The 14,972-nt window shown below is 36.7% G+C and overlaps 1 protein-coding gene across 2 annotated transcripts in view; it reads right to left on the minus strand.

Annotated features, from left to right (window-relative positions):
- Window positions 1–14,972, minus strand: part of CUL4A (cullin 4A) — a 39,880-nt gene that overhangs the window by 15,572 nt on the left and 9,336 nt on the right. For both annotated transcript variants that reach the window (XM_080614002.1, XM_080614003.1), the window contains 6 exons: window positions 13,679–13,841; window positions 11,156–11,245; window positions 9,632–9,714; window positions 6,400–6,467; window positions 3,403–3,521; window positions 654–846 (listed from right to left, as the gene is read on the minus strand). In XM_080614002.1, coding sequence (XP_080470128.1) covers window positions 654–846; window positions 3,403–3,521; window positions 6,400–6,467; window positions 9,632–9,714; window positions 11,156–11,245; window positions 13,679–13,841 — 716 coding nt within the window. The remainder of the gene's footprint in view (window positions 1–653; window positions 847–3,402; window positions 3,522–6,399; window positions 6,468–9,631; window positions 9,715–11,155; window positions 11,246–13,678; window positions 13,842–14,972) is intronic.

A 14,972-nucleotide genomic window follows, 5' to 3' on the forward strand; every position in this document is an offset into this window, starting at 1 on the left:
ATCCTCTCCTGATGTGAAATGCTACAGCTCCAGTTTTGCTGCAGACAACACAGTCAGAGCATCTTTTGCCAGAGCAGGGATAAACCCAGCAATAGTATTTTTAAGTTGTTTTTATTATTTTTCCCCTTAACGAGCACTAGTTCCCCCTTCAAGGTAATTTTTTTTTCCTATTAAAACTCCTTGTATCTGAAGGTTTTAAAATTGTTCTCCCAGCTTCAGCCTTCAAGGCAGATAGATGGGCTGTACTTAGTCCTGTCCCATAGCATCCAAAGAACTGCTACTACCACAATTAAAAATAATTCCCTCGGGTTTTTTTTGCCACAGCTACTCTTCCCCCTAATCATTTACTCCACTCGTAGCATCAGCATTACACTCTCTGAGCAGTGGTTAGCACCAGGCATTGTGCAAGAAGCAGAGCGCAGGGACAGCAGGAGTTGGCATGCTCCATCAGGACACCACGCACACACCTAAGAGCACACTCAAGCTTTTCGAACCCACAGCGCTCCCAGGTTAACTTTTCCTCATATCCCAAAAACAAGAATCCTAAAACAGAATGCGCACTGCATCGCTATGGTACTAGCACACTCAGCAGCATTATCTTATCATGCTTTCTATAGGTTTTTGAAATATTTTACAGAAAAATATTTGTGTACCTATCAATTCTGCAGGCTTATTTGGTCTCTTGTTGATAAATGTTTCAAAGGACTCCTTCATCAAGTTTATAAATTTTTCATTTTTCTGAAAGCACACTTCTATGATATGGTCCACTTTATCCTTAAAATCTAGTAGCTCTTGCACCATATCCTTGTCTTTTTCAGGATTAACCACTATTGTTGTCCCAAAGTTCTGTAAAACAAACACTTTTGATAATAAAATACTTCAGAGTGCTACCTGTCTCCCCCAACAGACACATTTACCCTTATAAAATTTATCATTAGAAAGAACATTTTTTTTTTACAGAGCTACTCATGTGACTTCAAGTTTTCAAAAAATGAGATGCACTGAAATTTAAAATAAAACCCCAGGCACATATTAATGGATCTCAAACAGCAGCGTTTGATTTAAGGATTATACACACTTCAGACAAAAGCTACAAAAATAAAATGAAATACACAGTAGACACGACTGTATGATGTGCAAGCTTACAGTTAGATACAGAACTACATGAATCATGTCAAATATTACATGGAAACTGCCTCAGAAATGTTAAATATAGTGGAAAACATTGTGCTATTTTTCTTAAATCCACTAGAGAGCAATACTGATGGAACAGGTGGCAAATATTCAACCGCTGCTCAGCACTCCAAGATTCCTCTTTCAGCACAGGCTTGAAAGCAAAAAAAACACCCGACTGGCAATAAAACAGAACTTTTCCATTTGCAAGAAGCAGTCGCAAACTTGTGTTTCTTTTCTTGTTCCTAGTTTTATTATCTTGAGGATACAATACCATTTGTCTAGTGAACTAAAATATCCTGTAAGGGAGAATTTTAACCTAGCAGACATTTTACAATTGCTTAGCAACACCGATCAGTGCCCTAGACAGAATCATCTGTTTTCCAAGGTGAGCAAGAAGAACATCTGTGCAGTACAGCAAAACAGTATTTCAGTATGTTTTCATCAACTGATGTTCGCCACAACAACAAGGACAGATGGGGAAATCCTTCCCAAACCTCAAAAAGTCCTCTTCAATATCTAATTATCCACTGTGATCTTTCACTGAGATCTTTCTCAAGTATCATTCAGAGTGAAGCCAAACACAAGGCTGCCCAGGGTCCTTAGATTCAATATGTGTATCACAGAATCACAGAATGGTTTGGGTTGGCAGGACCTCTGAAGATCCATCATATCTGACACTTAGCACAATTCCCCCCCACAGCATTTAGACATCTCACAGTCTCTGTCAGTTACGTTCGTAAATAGCTAGGCATTTCCTCCATTCTGCAAACAGTGAATTGAGATGCAGAAAGCTAACTGATACCTCTGAAATCATGGAAAGGTGACTACAGTAGAGCACAGACCTTCACCCCAGTGACTTGTCATGTGTTCTGTGCACTTTCTTATACTGGCTCACAAGATAAAGGTTTTTGAAGCCTTTAATGCAGGCTGTCATACAGAATGTTTGAAAGAAGGAGATTTACTGACACTATAGAAAATGGTTTCTAGCTTTGTGAGTCTGTAAAAAAACGTTTTTAAAAATAAAGCCATAATATGTCTGATTCTGCAAGACATAAGGAATGATAAGCCAACTTAAGAGCTTGCTGCTGTGAAAGAAGAGGCTCTGAATTCTCCTTCCCTTATTTTCCTGCCTGTCCTGAACTCCTGCTTCTTTCCCTGGGCCAGCACATAGAATTTTCTGTGAGCCTCTTTAGCTCACTAAACCTGCCTTAAAACTGACCTCATCTAGGTACTGTGTTAAAACAGGTGACAAAAGAGTCTACGGAGTGGCAGGCAGCACAAGGGTAAAGTCAGGAGCATGATCTGGGAGCAAGGAAGAAGAAAGATGTTTCTTCTCAGCCACAACAAGCTATTCAATTGGTCCAGCTGCCTATGGATCCATGCGCTGAATATGGGGACACTGTCCTGTAAGGCAAACTGCATCTCTGGGTTCCTAGAAGATTAACTATGTCCCACTCGCACGGGCTGCACACTGGTGAGCCAAGCCAAATTGCAGGCATGGGTGTGCAGAAAGGCACCTCTGAAATGAATTAATGTTGTTCACTTAGACCTGAAGGTTGACAAACACAAAGGAGATGCAGGAGAGAACCATTACACCAGGAATTACCAACTCCAGAGAGAGAATGAAACATCTTTTGTGAAGCTTTTCTGCTTTCATCTTGCAAGAGCACTAGAGTGCAAGCTGTCTGGGACAGCATACTATATGCACATTATGCCTAGCAAAACAAACCTGAAGCATCTAAATAGGACTTTGGTGGTGGATCATTTTCAAGAGGAGTATTCTGTTCCAAATAGCTTAAACATTCACCAGCATTACTGTAGTTTGGTTACAGTAGCACTGCTACCCTGCAGTAGAATAGCTACATTCTGATGTTTCACTGGTTTTGCAGACATGTAAACAGTCGTGTGTATTTGTAGCAAAACACAACACATAGTACAGTCCAGCATATTCTAAACACATGTACACTTGGCTCTATTTAAAAGCAAAGCAAACCAGAATAACTTCAAACCTGTGAGGAAGGCAATTTCCAAGTAGAAATTTCAAACCAAAACTTAGGTGTTGCCGTTTCTCATCATGTGACTGTTGCTGGGGGGGAAGTATTAGCATCCCTCCCCATATTTGCTTAAAACAGAATTTTAATGCATACACCTACATATTACTCCTGGTTTTGATAGAAGAGAGATAACAGCATAAATTTTGGCATTAGGAAGAGATCTTTGAAATACCTTGATGTATTCACTCCAATGTTGCAAAAGGATCTGCTGACCACCTTTTACCCGGCTGAACAGCTGGTATGTCTGAGTTAAATCTGATATTCTGTTTTCATCGAGCAGATTATCAAGTCCTAAAAACAAAGAATAAATAAATTAAGAGAAAGAGCTGCATAAATACAGTCAGTAATTTATCAGAAGAATCTGTGAAATACATCAAAAGACAAGACCCTCCGGAGTGCTTAAAAAATACAGACTTTTTAAGACTAAATTTCTGAAAGCAAGTGGTATGTTCAGAGTTAACATATCCCCTTGGTTAAACTGGCTGAAATGATTTACAGTACAGTATTTTAAAACTATTTCAAACAGCAGTACTCTCCCAACAAGGAGAGTTGTTGACTTTAAGCCTTTTGCAGAATGTTCATGAACAATGCTTGATTTGAAGGGTACGGTCTTATCAAGTACCTCTAAAGAATGTCAGAAAACAATAAGCTAGGTAAACTGTGCCAAACTGAAAAACAAATACTTAGTAAGATTTTTTATGTGGAGTGTGGTGAACCATGTTTTTAGATTGAGAATGTGATAGGAATTGTCTACGCTCACACCAAAGGAGTAACACAAAACTACAAATTCCTCCCAAGCAACTTTTGCCTTTCATGATATCACCCTTCATAAGACTAAGCTTTGCACTAAAAATATGGAGAAGAGAAGCTCAAGGCAAAATGTGAAGTGTGCAACAACTGCGTACACATTTTTACATTTGAGAATATGGTCAATGTAGTTCTAGTGCAACCATAGCTACATTGTCTGGTGTTGGTGACAGAGGCTTTAGTAGTATGGGAGGGTTGTATCAAAGATTTATGGCATTCTTTTTAAACCCAGAAAGCTTGATTTTATACAGGTTGCCAATTCACATCATCAGTGTTGCTGACACCATACAACTGTCCTACTTCACAAAATATACTTCATTAATTACAAATTTTAAATGATATTAGAGTGCAAAGGTTTTTCAGTCACTACTGAATCATCCCATTTTCTGCTGCATTCTTTGTCTTAAAAATCATTTCATTGTTAATTTTAACTTTCTTACATGTTCAGAAAGCAACCAATGTTCAAGAATGATGCCAGGCAAACTTTTGCCTGATATTTTGGTATTTTCTATATTTCTGAGTATTAGAAGAATGGGCACACTTTAAAATGTAAGACAACATATTACAAAGTCTTGAATACATGTGATTGGTGTTCTTTTGGTATGGAACAGGGAATTGAGAAATGTCCATTCCATCACTTCCAAGCATGATCTCCTATTTATCTAAAGACAGCGATAAACTAACTGCTTTATTATAACCTAGATGATAAAGTATAAACCTTCTTCCTCTGGCATATGAGTTGTGTGACTGAAAAACATATTTTATCACTCATTTGACAAATAAAAAAGACGCCCAGCAAAGTCTTCGGACACGAGGCTTCACACAACTTCCACCACAGCTTTGGTGGAAATTTGGAAAAAAATACTCATTTTCACAATGAAAAAACCACTAATATCTATTCAATGGCAGTTGTAGTAATACAAGAAAACAATGTTTCTTATACATACCCTGCATTTGTAAGCTTTTTCCCCACCCTGTACCAAACTGACTACATCACATGCCTTCTCCTAATGAACAAACCCTACAAAAGGCAGTATCATCTACTTGCACAGAATAGTAGGATGTTATAATCAAAGGACAGCGTGACAATAATCAAATAAATGCAGAAAGTTATGCAAGTTCTGTTAGCTTTTTTTTTTTAAGTGTAGACATAAAATGCAAAAGCTGATCCAACCATAGTACCGTCCTAAAATGTAGTGACTAGAAAAATGTACACATCTCTCCATATTTACATGGATGGTACATATACATTATAAACCAAGAAAAAGTTTAGGTTAAACAAGACCTCATACTTTCAGTTAAGCCAACTGATAAAATAAATGCCACTGGCAAAGCTACTTAAAAACAATACTCGAATTAAAGAGCAAAATTGACATATATTGACAAAAAATTAATTATTCTTACCTTCTCTTTACGATAATCTTAAGAATAGCTAAGATGGAGTGACCATGCTTATTTGTATAAATGTATTTAAAACAGTGAAATGACTTATTCCCAGAGTACTCGGAGAAAACTGTGAGTATAGGTCTGTCATTAAAGGGGACAAATAAAGAAGTGAACAACAACCTGAAAGTACGAACAAACACGCATGTGATGGAGTTCAAAGATACCATATTACTAGGGACATCTCTTTTGCAGCAAAGGAAGCAAAGATGTAAGGACAATTTGCTAGAAGATCTAAACCCTAAAATATGGCTACTGCAAGGAAAGAAACGCATCATTTACAGTATTAAAAGATCAGGAAATTCTGACCAAACCCAGAAATTCAGTGAAAAGGAAGAGATTAAAAGTTAAGAGGAACAAACATATGCTGCTTTGAAGACACTAATGCCTGAATAATGACTTCCTAAGAAGACTGCAGCTTTTATCTGAATTTGCCAGGTAAAATACAGACAAAGGCACATGAAAGTTCATTGCCTCGGAATGTTGCCAGTTCCAATAACTCATGATTCTTGAACTGTACAATCACAAGAATATGTGAAGCTACTGCACTTGAGCTGTGTGACTATTACACAAAAGAAGCTGCAATAGTAACTGCAGCTCTCATTTAAAAGTTTCTATAATTCTATGAAATAAGCAGTTCCAAAGATGTAATACCAAAGCCCATTGCTGTAAGTCAAAGCAGATATAGGGAGTTTAACAACTTGCAAATATGCAGTTATATTTTAGATACTTGTTTCCATGTCACAATTTACTTGTGACAGGGGGTGTAACAGTCTTAGGGTTGGATTTCTGTACCTGTGGAAGTTTTTTCCATGGCTAATACAACTCCTTAAATAAAAGCTGTGGAATTTATAGTTATTTCAGAGCATGAGAATCTGTTGCTTATTGGAGATTACATTAACTAAAAAAAAAAAAATACCTTTTTGCAAAATAGCTGTTAAGTGTTCTCCTAGTAGCTGTTTCTCCACACAAGCAATCAGTGGTTTCCTAAATAAGGCAAGAAAAGTACATCAGCAGTGTTAGAGTATAAGAGAGTTGCCTGCTGTCACAGAGTATTTGTGAATAACTTACATTATAATAATAAAAAAAAAGAAAAATCAACAATTTTATACTTAGAACAGAGGCTACAAATTAAAGACAAAAATGTCAGACTGGATGCAAGTCAAGAAAGAAAACAATAAACTATGCATGTAATGAATAAAGAAATTCAGGTTTGAATACTAAAGAGCAAGTTCTTGCACAGCAAAAGAGAGAAGCTTAAATACCAAAAAGCAATACAAAAAATATTTCTGGAAAAAAGTCAAATTGACTTTGTTTGGAAACGCAGCAAACAAGCAAATCAAATAACAAAACAAAACAAAACCCTTCAGGGTTTGAATTCCAAGCCAACACAATAGATGCTGGTGATGTTCAAAACTCACACTTTTCATCTGATTATGTTACACAGTTATATAAGCATAAATTGAGCTAGAACCACGAAACTCAAATTTGCAAAACATTTTAAATTTGTCCTTGAATATTCCCTACTTTTTACTATTAATGAAATATGTGATACATTCACTTTAGACAGGACTGAAAAGTAATGGCAAGTTTTCTTTGATGTTTTTTTAGCCTAAATGAGGAAAGAAATGCCTGTAGTCCAAAGGGTTAATTAATTTCAGTGTTTAAACTTCTACTGCTGCCTGCAATACGGCTACAAAAGACCAATCATTTTGGTCTGAGTTAAGCTTTATAGAACTGGTTTTCAGACGCTTGATTTAGATTTTCTAGAAGAAACGTGCTTGGCTGTGATTGACGGGAGCCTTTTACACAGCAGCATATACTTTATGTCCCTACCTTTGCCAAAACACCACCTTTCCTGAAACAGCCCGTCAATGACAAGCCTGACCTTCTATACAATTCACAGTTTTAGTCACTTCATCTCAAAAAGTTTAAATGAGAATTTGTAAAGGTTCACAGAAGGGAACAGGTGATCAAATTATGCAGCAGCAGCAGCTGCAACAGAAACAACTGCATGTGTTAGGACTCTTCTTTCTGGGAAGGAGATGACTTAGCAGGGATACAGTGCATTGACAGGCAGGGAAAAGGTGGAAGGAAACTGACTGATCATTTTCCCTTGCAATACAAGAACTGGGGTCATCAGTGATGGTACTGGGAGCCAGACTCAAACAAAAGGAGGCAATTTATCACATGGTGGTTACCTCAGCAGTGGAACACTTTGCCAAAGGCTGGCACAGATGGGAAAGCTTATGTGAATCCCATTGAGACAGTGCAAGTATTTGAAAGAGATCCAACCAGACAAACCACATCAGGTTCAGAAAACACCCTCAGCTAAAACCAGGCAGATACCAGGAGAGTATCAGGGCATCACATACACTTACTCTGTTCTTTCCCTTTCAGTGGTTGTAAGCAAACATGAAATACCAGTCAGACAGACCCTTGGTCTTAACACATATGGCCATTTTTATGGTCACTTACATGTTCCCTGGAATTTCCATCTACTGCTACCTACAACTGCCGACTTGTCCCCAAAAGCAGGAGGAGTCAAAGTTGTATAAAATACCATCCTTTACCCCAGAAGACCTATTCTGCCTATGGGAGAAATAAGGACAATTCATCTGCTTGAGACTAAGCGGCACAGTGCTATTTCCTAACAAGCAGACAGAATATTAATCTTGATTGCTAGCTAACGAATGAGCCTGAAGATACCTTCTGTACAGCCTCAAAGTCACCTACCTCAGTCATCTACAGACTGACCAGGAGACCTGCTTATTCTGGTCAGCTGTCCAGAAGGGCATGTACTGGTGGGCTGCAACAACACACCCTCCGTGTGTGATACCAATCTGGTCTGAAGTATTTTGAATGATGCTTCCCATGACAGCTTTGTACTGGAAGTATCACTGCCACCTCAAGGTCAAACCCAGTAACTGAGTTTAACATCCTTTCTGCTTTTTCCATGCACACCCAGAAAGACAGTATGACCTAAGGACAACTCAAGGGCACTAATTTTAACAACTGCTGTATCTTAATGCAAAGAGAGAAAATTAGTGCAGTCTTCTAAAAGTAGGTTTTTAAGCCTTTAACTCAGGACAAGATTCAAAGCAAGGACTTGATGTATTTCTAGACTGAAATGGTATCAACCCATTTTTTAACTTAAACAGTAAATAAATATACATACATACACACTGTAACTTTATCTGTAGAAATAGTTCCTTACATTTTAATGTGAGTGATTTTGCCAGAAAAAGTTAGTAACCCTGCAATTGCCATTTACAGGAAGAGGATTCAAGTTCAGGTATCTACCATGACATACAACATATGTGTGTGTGAGTATATATAGAAAATACATCTGAGGAAACTAACAAGTTAAAAAGATAATTTTTATTCAGTTATCCTTCTGAGACCCAATGAAATGCCAATACATCATCAAGAAAACTAAAAAATAAAAGAAAATGTTATGTTCTTTATTAGCATGTTCTTTATTTAAAAAAAAATAAAATACAAAGCTTACTGCAGGACCAATAATTTAGAGACATATAGTGTGTCAGTGATCCTGCTGTGCTTTCTGAATGCACATTCTCTACCCCAGCAAAACACACAACATTACTCAACACCTGCGTGAAAAAAGGAAAAGCTACCATGCACAATACATTGGCAGCAGGGACACCAAAAGTCATCTACTGTTAAGTTCATGTTCTGGACTGCTCATGAGTGATGTTCATGTCCTCTATCCTACACCACAATTTAACCTTCTCCTTTTTCTTTTTTTTTCCCCCTAGCATATCTTTCTTTCCCTCAAGGGATTTGTGGTTAATTTTGTTATCACTGAATGACATGAATTATTAAAATCAGCTGCTATTTCAATAATGCAAGTTTGAGGTTTTCTATAATGTTTTGTTAACTTCAGTACATGCTGATAGATCTTTCTGGACAAATTTCTTCCTCTTATTCAAAGTATATTTTGATTTTGAAGAAATGAGTTTTGATTAAAATAGTCTTAAAAAGCCCAAGTTGTACCACAAGTGTTGTCAACAAGCTAACATTTGTAAGATACTGGAGAAATAATCTCTGTCTCTCTACAGCAATGGATAATCACACTGTCTTATGAAGGATGCTTGACTTATGCCAAGAATGACAAAATTTGTACTCACTGTGTGCTGTGGTCTAAATATGTTATTACTCTGTCTCCTTCTTCTTCCAAACGTTTATTAACATGGTGAAGATACTCTGGGACCTAGAGAGACAAGAGAATGTCAAGTTCAACTACAAAGGTATGAAAGGCAGATAATCTTGTTCCATGAAAATCATTTTAAACTACAGATTTAAAGACAATATAATTGGAAAGGACTATTCTACCAGAATGTTGTCACACAGTACATAATCTATATTTTTATTAATCAATGTTAATTTCTATTAAAAGCATTATAACTGCACCTGACAGGAAGGAAGACAAAAACAGAAATCTGAGGATTTTTCAGAGGAAGTTAATTTTTTCTCAAAACCCTTCTGAGCTAAACTAGCCCTTGAAGTCTCACGGAGCAGATTTTCAGTTCGTGTGAGCCATGTAATTCTATTATTTCTATGGCAGTTTCTCCAGAAGAGTATCTGTGTCCCTATGGAGTGTTAACACATCTAGCACATATTACAACAGAGGTATGGAACTCAGGCTTCAAATTACCAAACAGTTATGCATACATGTACATATATGCACACATACACATAGAATCATAGAATAGTTAGGACTGGAAAGGTCCTTAAGATCATCCAGTTCCAAACCCCCTGCCCTGGGCAAGGACACCTCACACTAAATGCATGTACATACGCATATAAATACATGTGTAAGTACATGTATTTAAATATACTTACTGTACAAGTATACTTGTATATACTGTGTAAATTAAGGCCTTATGCCTTTTGTGTTTTTCCACAGTTTTCCACTAGGCATATAAAGGCAGTAAGACTCTTAGTCTCAACATCTATGTCGAAATATTTCACCTCAAATCCCAGTGGAATGCCAGGGAATGAGGTGAATGGAGCAGGATTAGACACAAGGATTCACCACAATGCAATGTAAAAAGGCATTTTCAAAATTATTGTAGTGACTCAGTGTTAAATTTGAATTAATAAAGGTAGTCTTCTGTATTTTAGACCACCAAGAAACACATGCATTTTCAGAGATAAAATTATGCTCTTCAGTGGGCAGTCTGCAAATGTGGTTATCGCAATAGGACAGAAAACAAAAGTGCATAAAGTATATTTAACGAATATGGAAAAGAAACAAAACAGCAAAATAAATGCAACAAAACAGTAAAAAAATAAACAGTTTACTTAGGTAATAACCACATAGTAAAATGATGCCAGTAGATCTTTCACAGCTATTGGGCAAAACTAATATGCTGATGGCACACTTTTAAACTTTATGTAGAAATTACTTCCTTGTAGTGTGACTTTAGCTACATAAAACATCACCATGTTTCTCCACCCTTGATTACATATTTCAAGCACCAAGGCAATCTGGAGCCTGCTCTTCCCTTTGATACAGTACTGCACATCACAACATGCAAATGTGTACCAATAAATTTCATGGAACATTAATACATCACGGCACTACCAGAAGTTCTCATGTAATCCCACAGCAGATAAAACTAATATGAAAGCAATCTTTTACACCCTACCTCTCTTTCCTGCATTAATCTTTGGCCTTCTGCAGCATATAAACAATTTGTCTCTTCCAGGAACCTCTGTTCAAACGATTCCTTGTAAACCTGTTAAGAAATTAATTTAGTTACTTACATTAAGCTGCCAATAAAGATAGCCTATTTTGGCTGTCAGGCATAAAAGACAAGTAAATTCTCAAGAACCCACACAGCTATGAGAAGTGTCAGAGTAACATTACATTAACATTACTTAGATTACATTTAATTACATTACATTACTTCCCAGTGCAGCAATAGCATGTTTCAGTCATCAGTACTCAAACAGTTTAAATTGACAGGCTTCTTTTTAAGGCACAAAGCCCAAGATCACAGCACAGCGCTGACATCTAATCCACCTGAGCTCAACACTACCACTGGTACTTCTGTGGCAAGAAAATCATAAAATACTTTCAGCTAGTGAAACATTGGCACAAAACAGATCATTCCCATCAGTAAAAAAAATTATATGCTCAGTAATGCATCTTCAGATCTGAAGTTTATCTGAGTGGCCCAGGAAAAACGGGTTATACCAATAAGGTGAACTCCCTTTCTCCAGGAAAGGATTAAGGTGTGTAAAAAAGGGCAAGAAAATGATCAGAGATGTTGAAAAAATCTGCAAAACGATTAACAGTTTAGTATGAAAGGAGAAAAGTCAGAAAGGACCACTATATAGAATAGTTAAAAGAGTCTGAAGAAGGCAGCTAGGAAATAACATGTAAACAGAGGGACAGTTAGTTAAAAGAAAAAGGAAAGATTCATTGAATGTGGTGGAAGAACAGAAGAAAATATTTCTTCCAAAACATACAGCAGAGCTGGCAAACTCATCATATTCTGACCTTTTTTTTTTTTTTTTTTTTCTCTTCTGGACTTTTAAAAGCTTGATTTTTTATATTTTGTTTTAAATGCAAACTTAAATATGAAAACTCTGGCTTGACAAGCATTCACAGATTATAGTTCATGAATTCAGCACCACAATTAGACATAAACTCATTGTTCCAGCCTTCTCTTTGCACTAGCTTTATTTTCAATGGAACCGAATGCTAGATTTTATTTCTTACCTTCCTTTCCTTCAGGAAAACTGGAAAAACATTAATACCACAGTATACAGAACTTTTTCTGCATAAAACATGTGTAAAGCTCTACAATAGGAAACAACTATAAAATAGGATCTATGCAAGGAGGAATCAACTTTCAGCAGCTGGACCTCAATTGCATAATTGATGAAAAATTAGGAATGAGCAGAAAATGATACAATTACAGGGTTATGAGCACATCTCTGTCTCAGTGAAGTGACAGACATCTTAAAATAACAGATTAGACCAAGTTAGTTTCCCTAGTGAAAAAGTAAAGCTACACTTTTGAGCCAGAGAAGGAGAATGCAGACTTCAATCCAATTCTGTAAGAAAGATTGAATAAAAGGGAATGTTTATCTTTAGTTAGCAGAGTACTTTGATAAAAAATAGTAAGTGTTGAAAGGTCAACACCTAGAAAAAGCTGATGTAATTAGGGAAACCTGGCAAGTAACAATGGGCAAAAAGGTGGAAAAAAGCACACAAATCAGATCTGCATCTCCACATTATGTGATCTGAAAAAGTCATTGACAAAATTTTGCCTTCTCTCTTGAATAGAATAATTAGTTACTAATTTTTCTGGTACACTAGAGGAAGTTAAAGATGAAAGTCAGGAAGATTAACATGAAAGGCAGAAAAGCAGGTAAGCCACCTGACCCAAAAGGATTATTTTATGCAGTCTTCCTCATTGAACTGTTTTTTTAAACCTTCAGCCAGTTCCATAACACTGTATACCACTGGGGAACTAACTGAGCAATCTGAACAGTTTTTAAGAATGAAAGACAGCTTATAACTTTTATTGCACATCACATAAGGCTGCAGTGTCAATGAGAGCACAACCTATGTCAAAGTCAGCATTTTTTAGTCTTTTTGGTTGCTTAGTATCTACACTAATGGAAAGTTCCAGTAAGTTGAAGATTGACCTTATCTATTTGAAAACCTTGGCCTTAACTTTGCATCCCATTCTATCCTTGGCATCTCTCCTAAGAAGTTGCCAACATGGTGATTTTTGGGGGTTTTGGGGTTTTTTTCCTCACAGACCCAGGATCTAGACTCCAAAAAGTGACACCTTTTTACAGTGACAGAGGTGGTCTTTTTTTTTTGTTCCTACATTTAATCGGTACTAGGATTAGAAAACGAGTGATTAAGACAGACACAATATTGCACATACTAGAAGACCTGCAAATCTATTATTTAAGAATCTGCAGGCCACTACCTCTGCTAAGTGAAACAGCCAAAGAGGTCTCATTTGAAAACAAAAAATGAAAGATTGCACATTGATAAGATTGCCTGTTCTTCACCCAATCTAATAGCAAGATTTGGAAGCCCGTTTACTGGAAGGATAAAATTATTTCTGCACAACATACAAATTAGAAAAGTCCAAACTCTGTTTCTAAACATAGCTGTTATTAGCGAAGTTTGCTGTACTCACCTGCAGGTCAGACAGCATGCTCAACAAACTCCGCAGCAAACTTCTGTCCACTGCTTCACCATTTCGTTCTTGTTCAATCAGAAGGAGTATTCCATCAATAGCCTTGTTTTGAACTTGCTTGTCACTAATTACATGATTTCTAAATAACTCTAGCCCCATATCCCTGTGTGAATATTGAAAATTAATAAATCATGCTGTGGATTTTTCTAAAAAATCTGTATCTCAGTGTGAGAAAAATACATATAAAATATATGTAGTGTATATATATTATACAGAAAGAAAATGTATTAATTATGTGTATCTTTTTGACATTGTCCACTGAGAAAACTATAACATGAATTACAATACCAGGCCACAGGCTACCAGATACATATACTTCAGTTAAGAACTGTGACAAACTTGTCTGTATTTCACACAATAGACTATAATATTATATTTATTTAAAAAAAGCTATTATAAAATAATAAAAATCTGAATATGTACCTTAACATAAGATTCCCTGGATCAGTCAATCTATGTGTAACGAATAAGTTTAGTTCAAAAGTATGAATTCTCTGTAGGTTTAGGACCTTATGATCACCTCTCAGATTCTTGGTTCATTCTAAGAGGATGAGGAACGATGCCTCTATGCCATGAAACAGCCAATTATTAAACATTGTCTTGGCCAAGGAAAACAAAGGAATCTTAGATAAAACTTGTTACCTCCAACTTGTCACAAATCAGGATTTCAATAAAGGGAACTTTTCCAGTATGAGGCGAAAACAACAGAAAGTGCAAGCAGACCTTTTCAATGTTTAGTAAAAGGAAACCTAACGCAAAGAGTTATAGGAAAACTACTGCAGAGGTCAGGAAGAAAGAAGCCCACAGGACATGCAAGGGATGGGAGAAGGATGCCAGGTTCCTCAGACAGTCTGAGGAGCTCCCAAGAGCACAGAAGAAGCTAGCCAGGAAGGGAAGAGGCGCACGCTTACTTCAGTAGTTCAACTACAAATTTTTTTGCTATAGAAATAGAGTAACAGTACCATAAAATCTCAGCAAAGCCTGGGTTTGTTTGGTTGGGCAATGATTTAAAACGCCCCACAGGAGGGATGCTTAAAAATTGAATGCCCAAAGATGTGGTGTGCTTAAAGTACAGCAGAATCATTTCAACACTCTGACCAACAGGTTTCAGTTGTCAACAGGGCAATGCTGGAAAAATGATCTGTACTTTTCAGTGTATCTGACTACTTAAAAACCAAACCAAAACAAAAAAACATACAACGAAACAGAGCAAGGAGCTGAGTGTTGAATTTTG

The sequence above is a fragment of the Psittacula echo genome (genome assembly GCF_963264785.1).
Source record: "Psittacula echo genome assembly, chromosome: 3".
In the NCBI taxonomy this organism is placed as follows: domain Eukaryota; kingdom Metazoa; phylum Chordata; class Aves; order Psittaciformes; family Psittacidae; genus Psittacula; species Psittacula echo.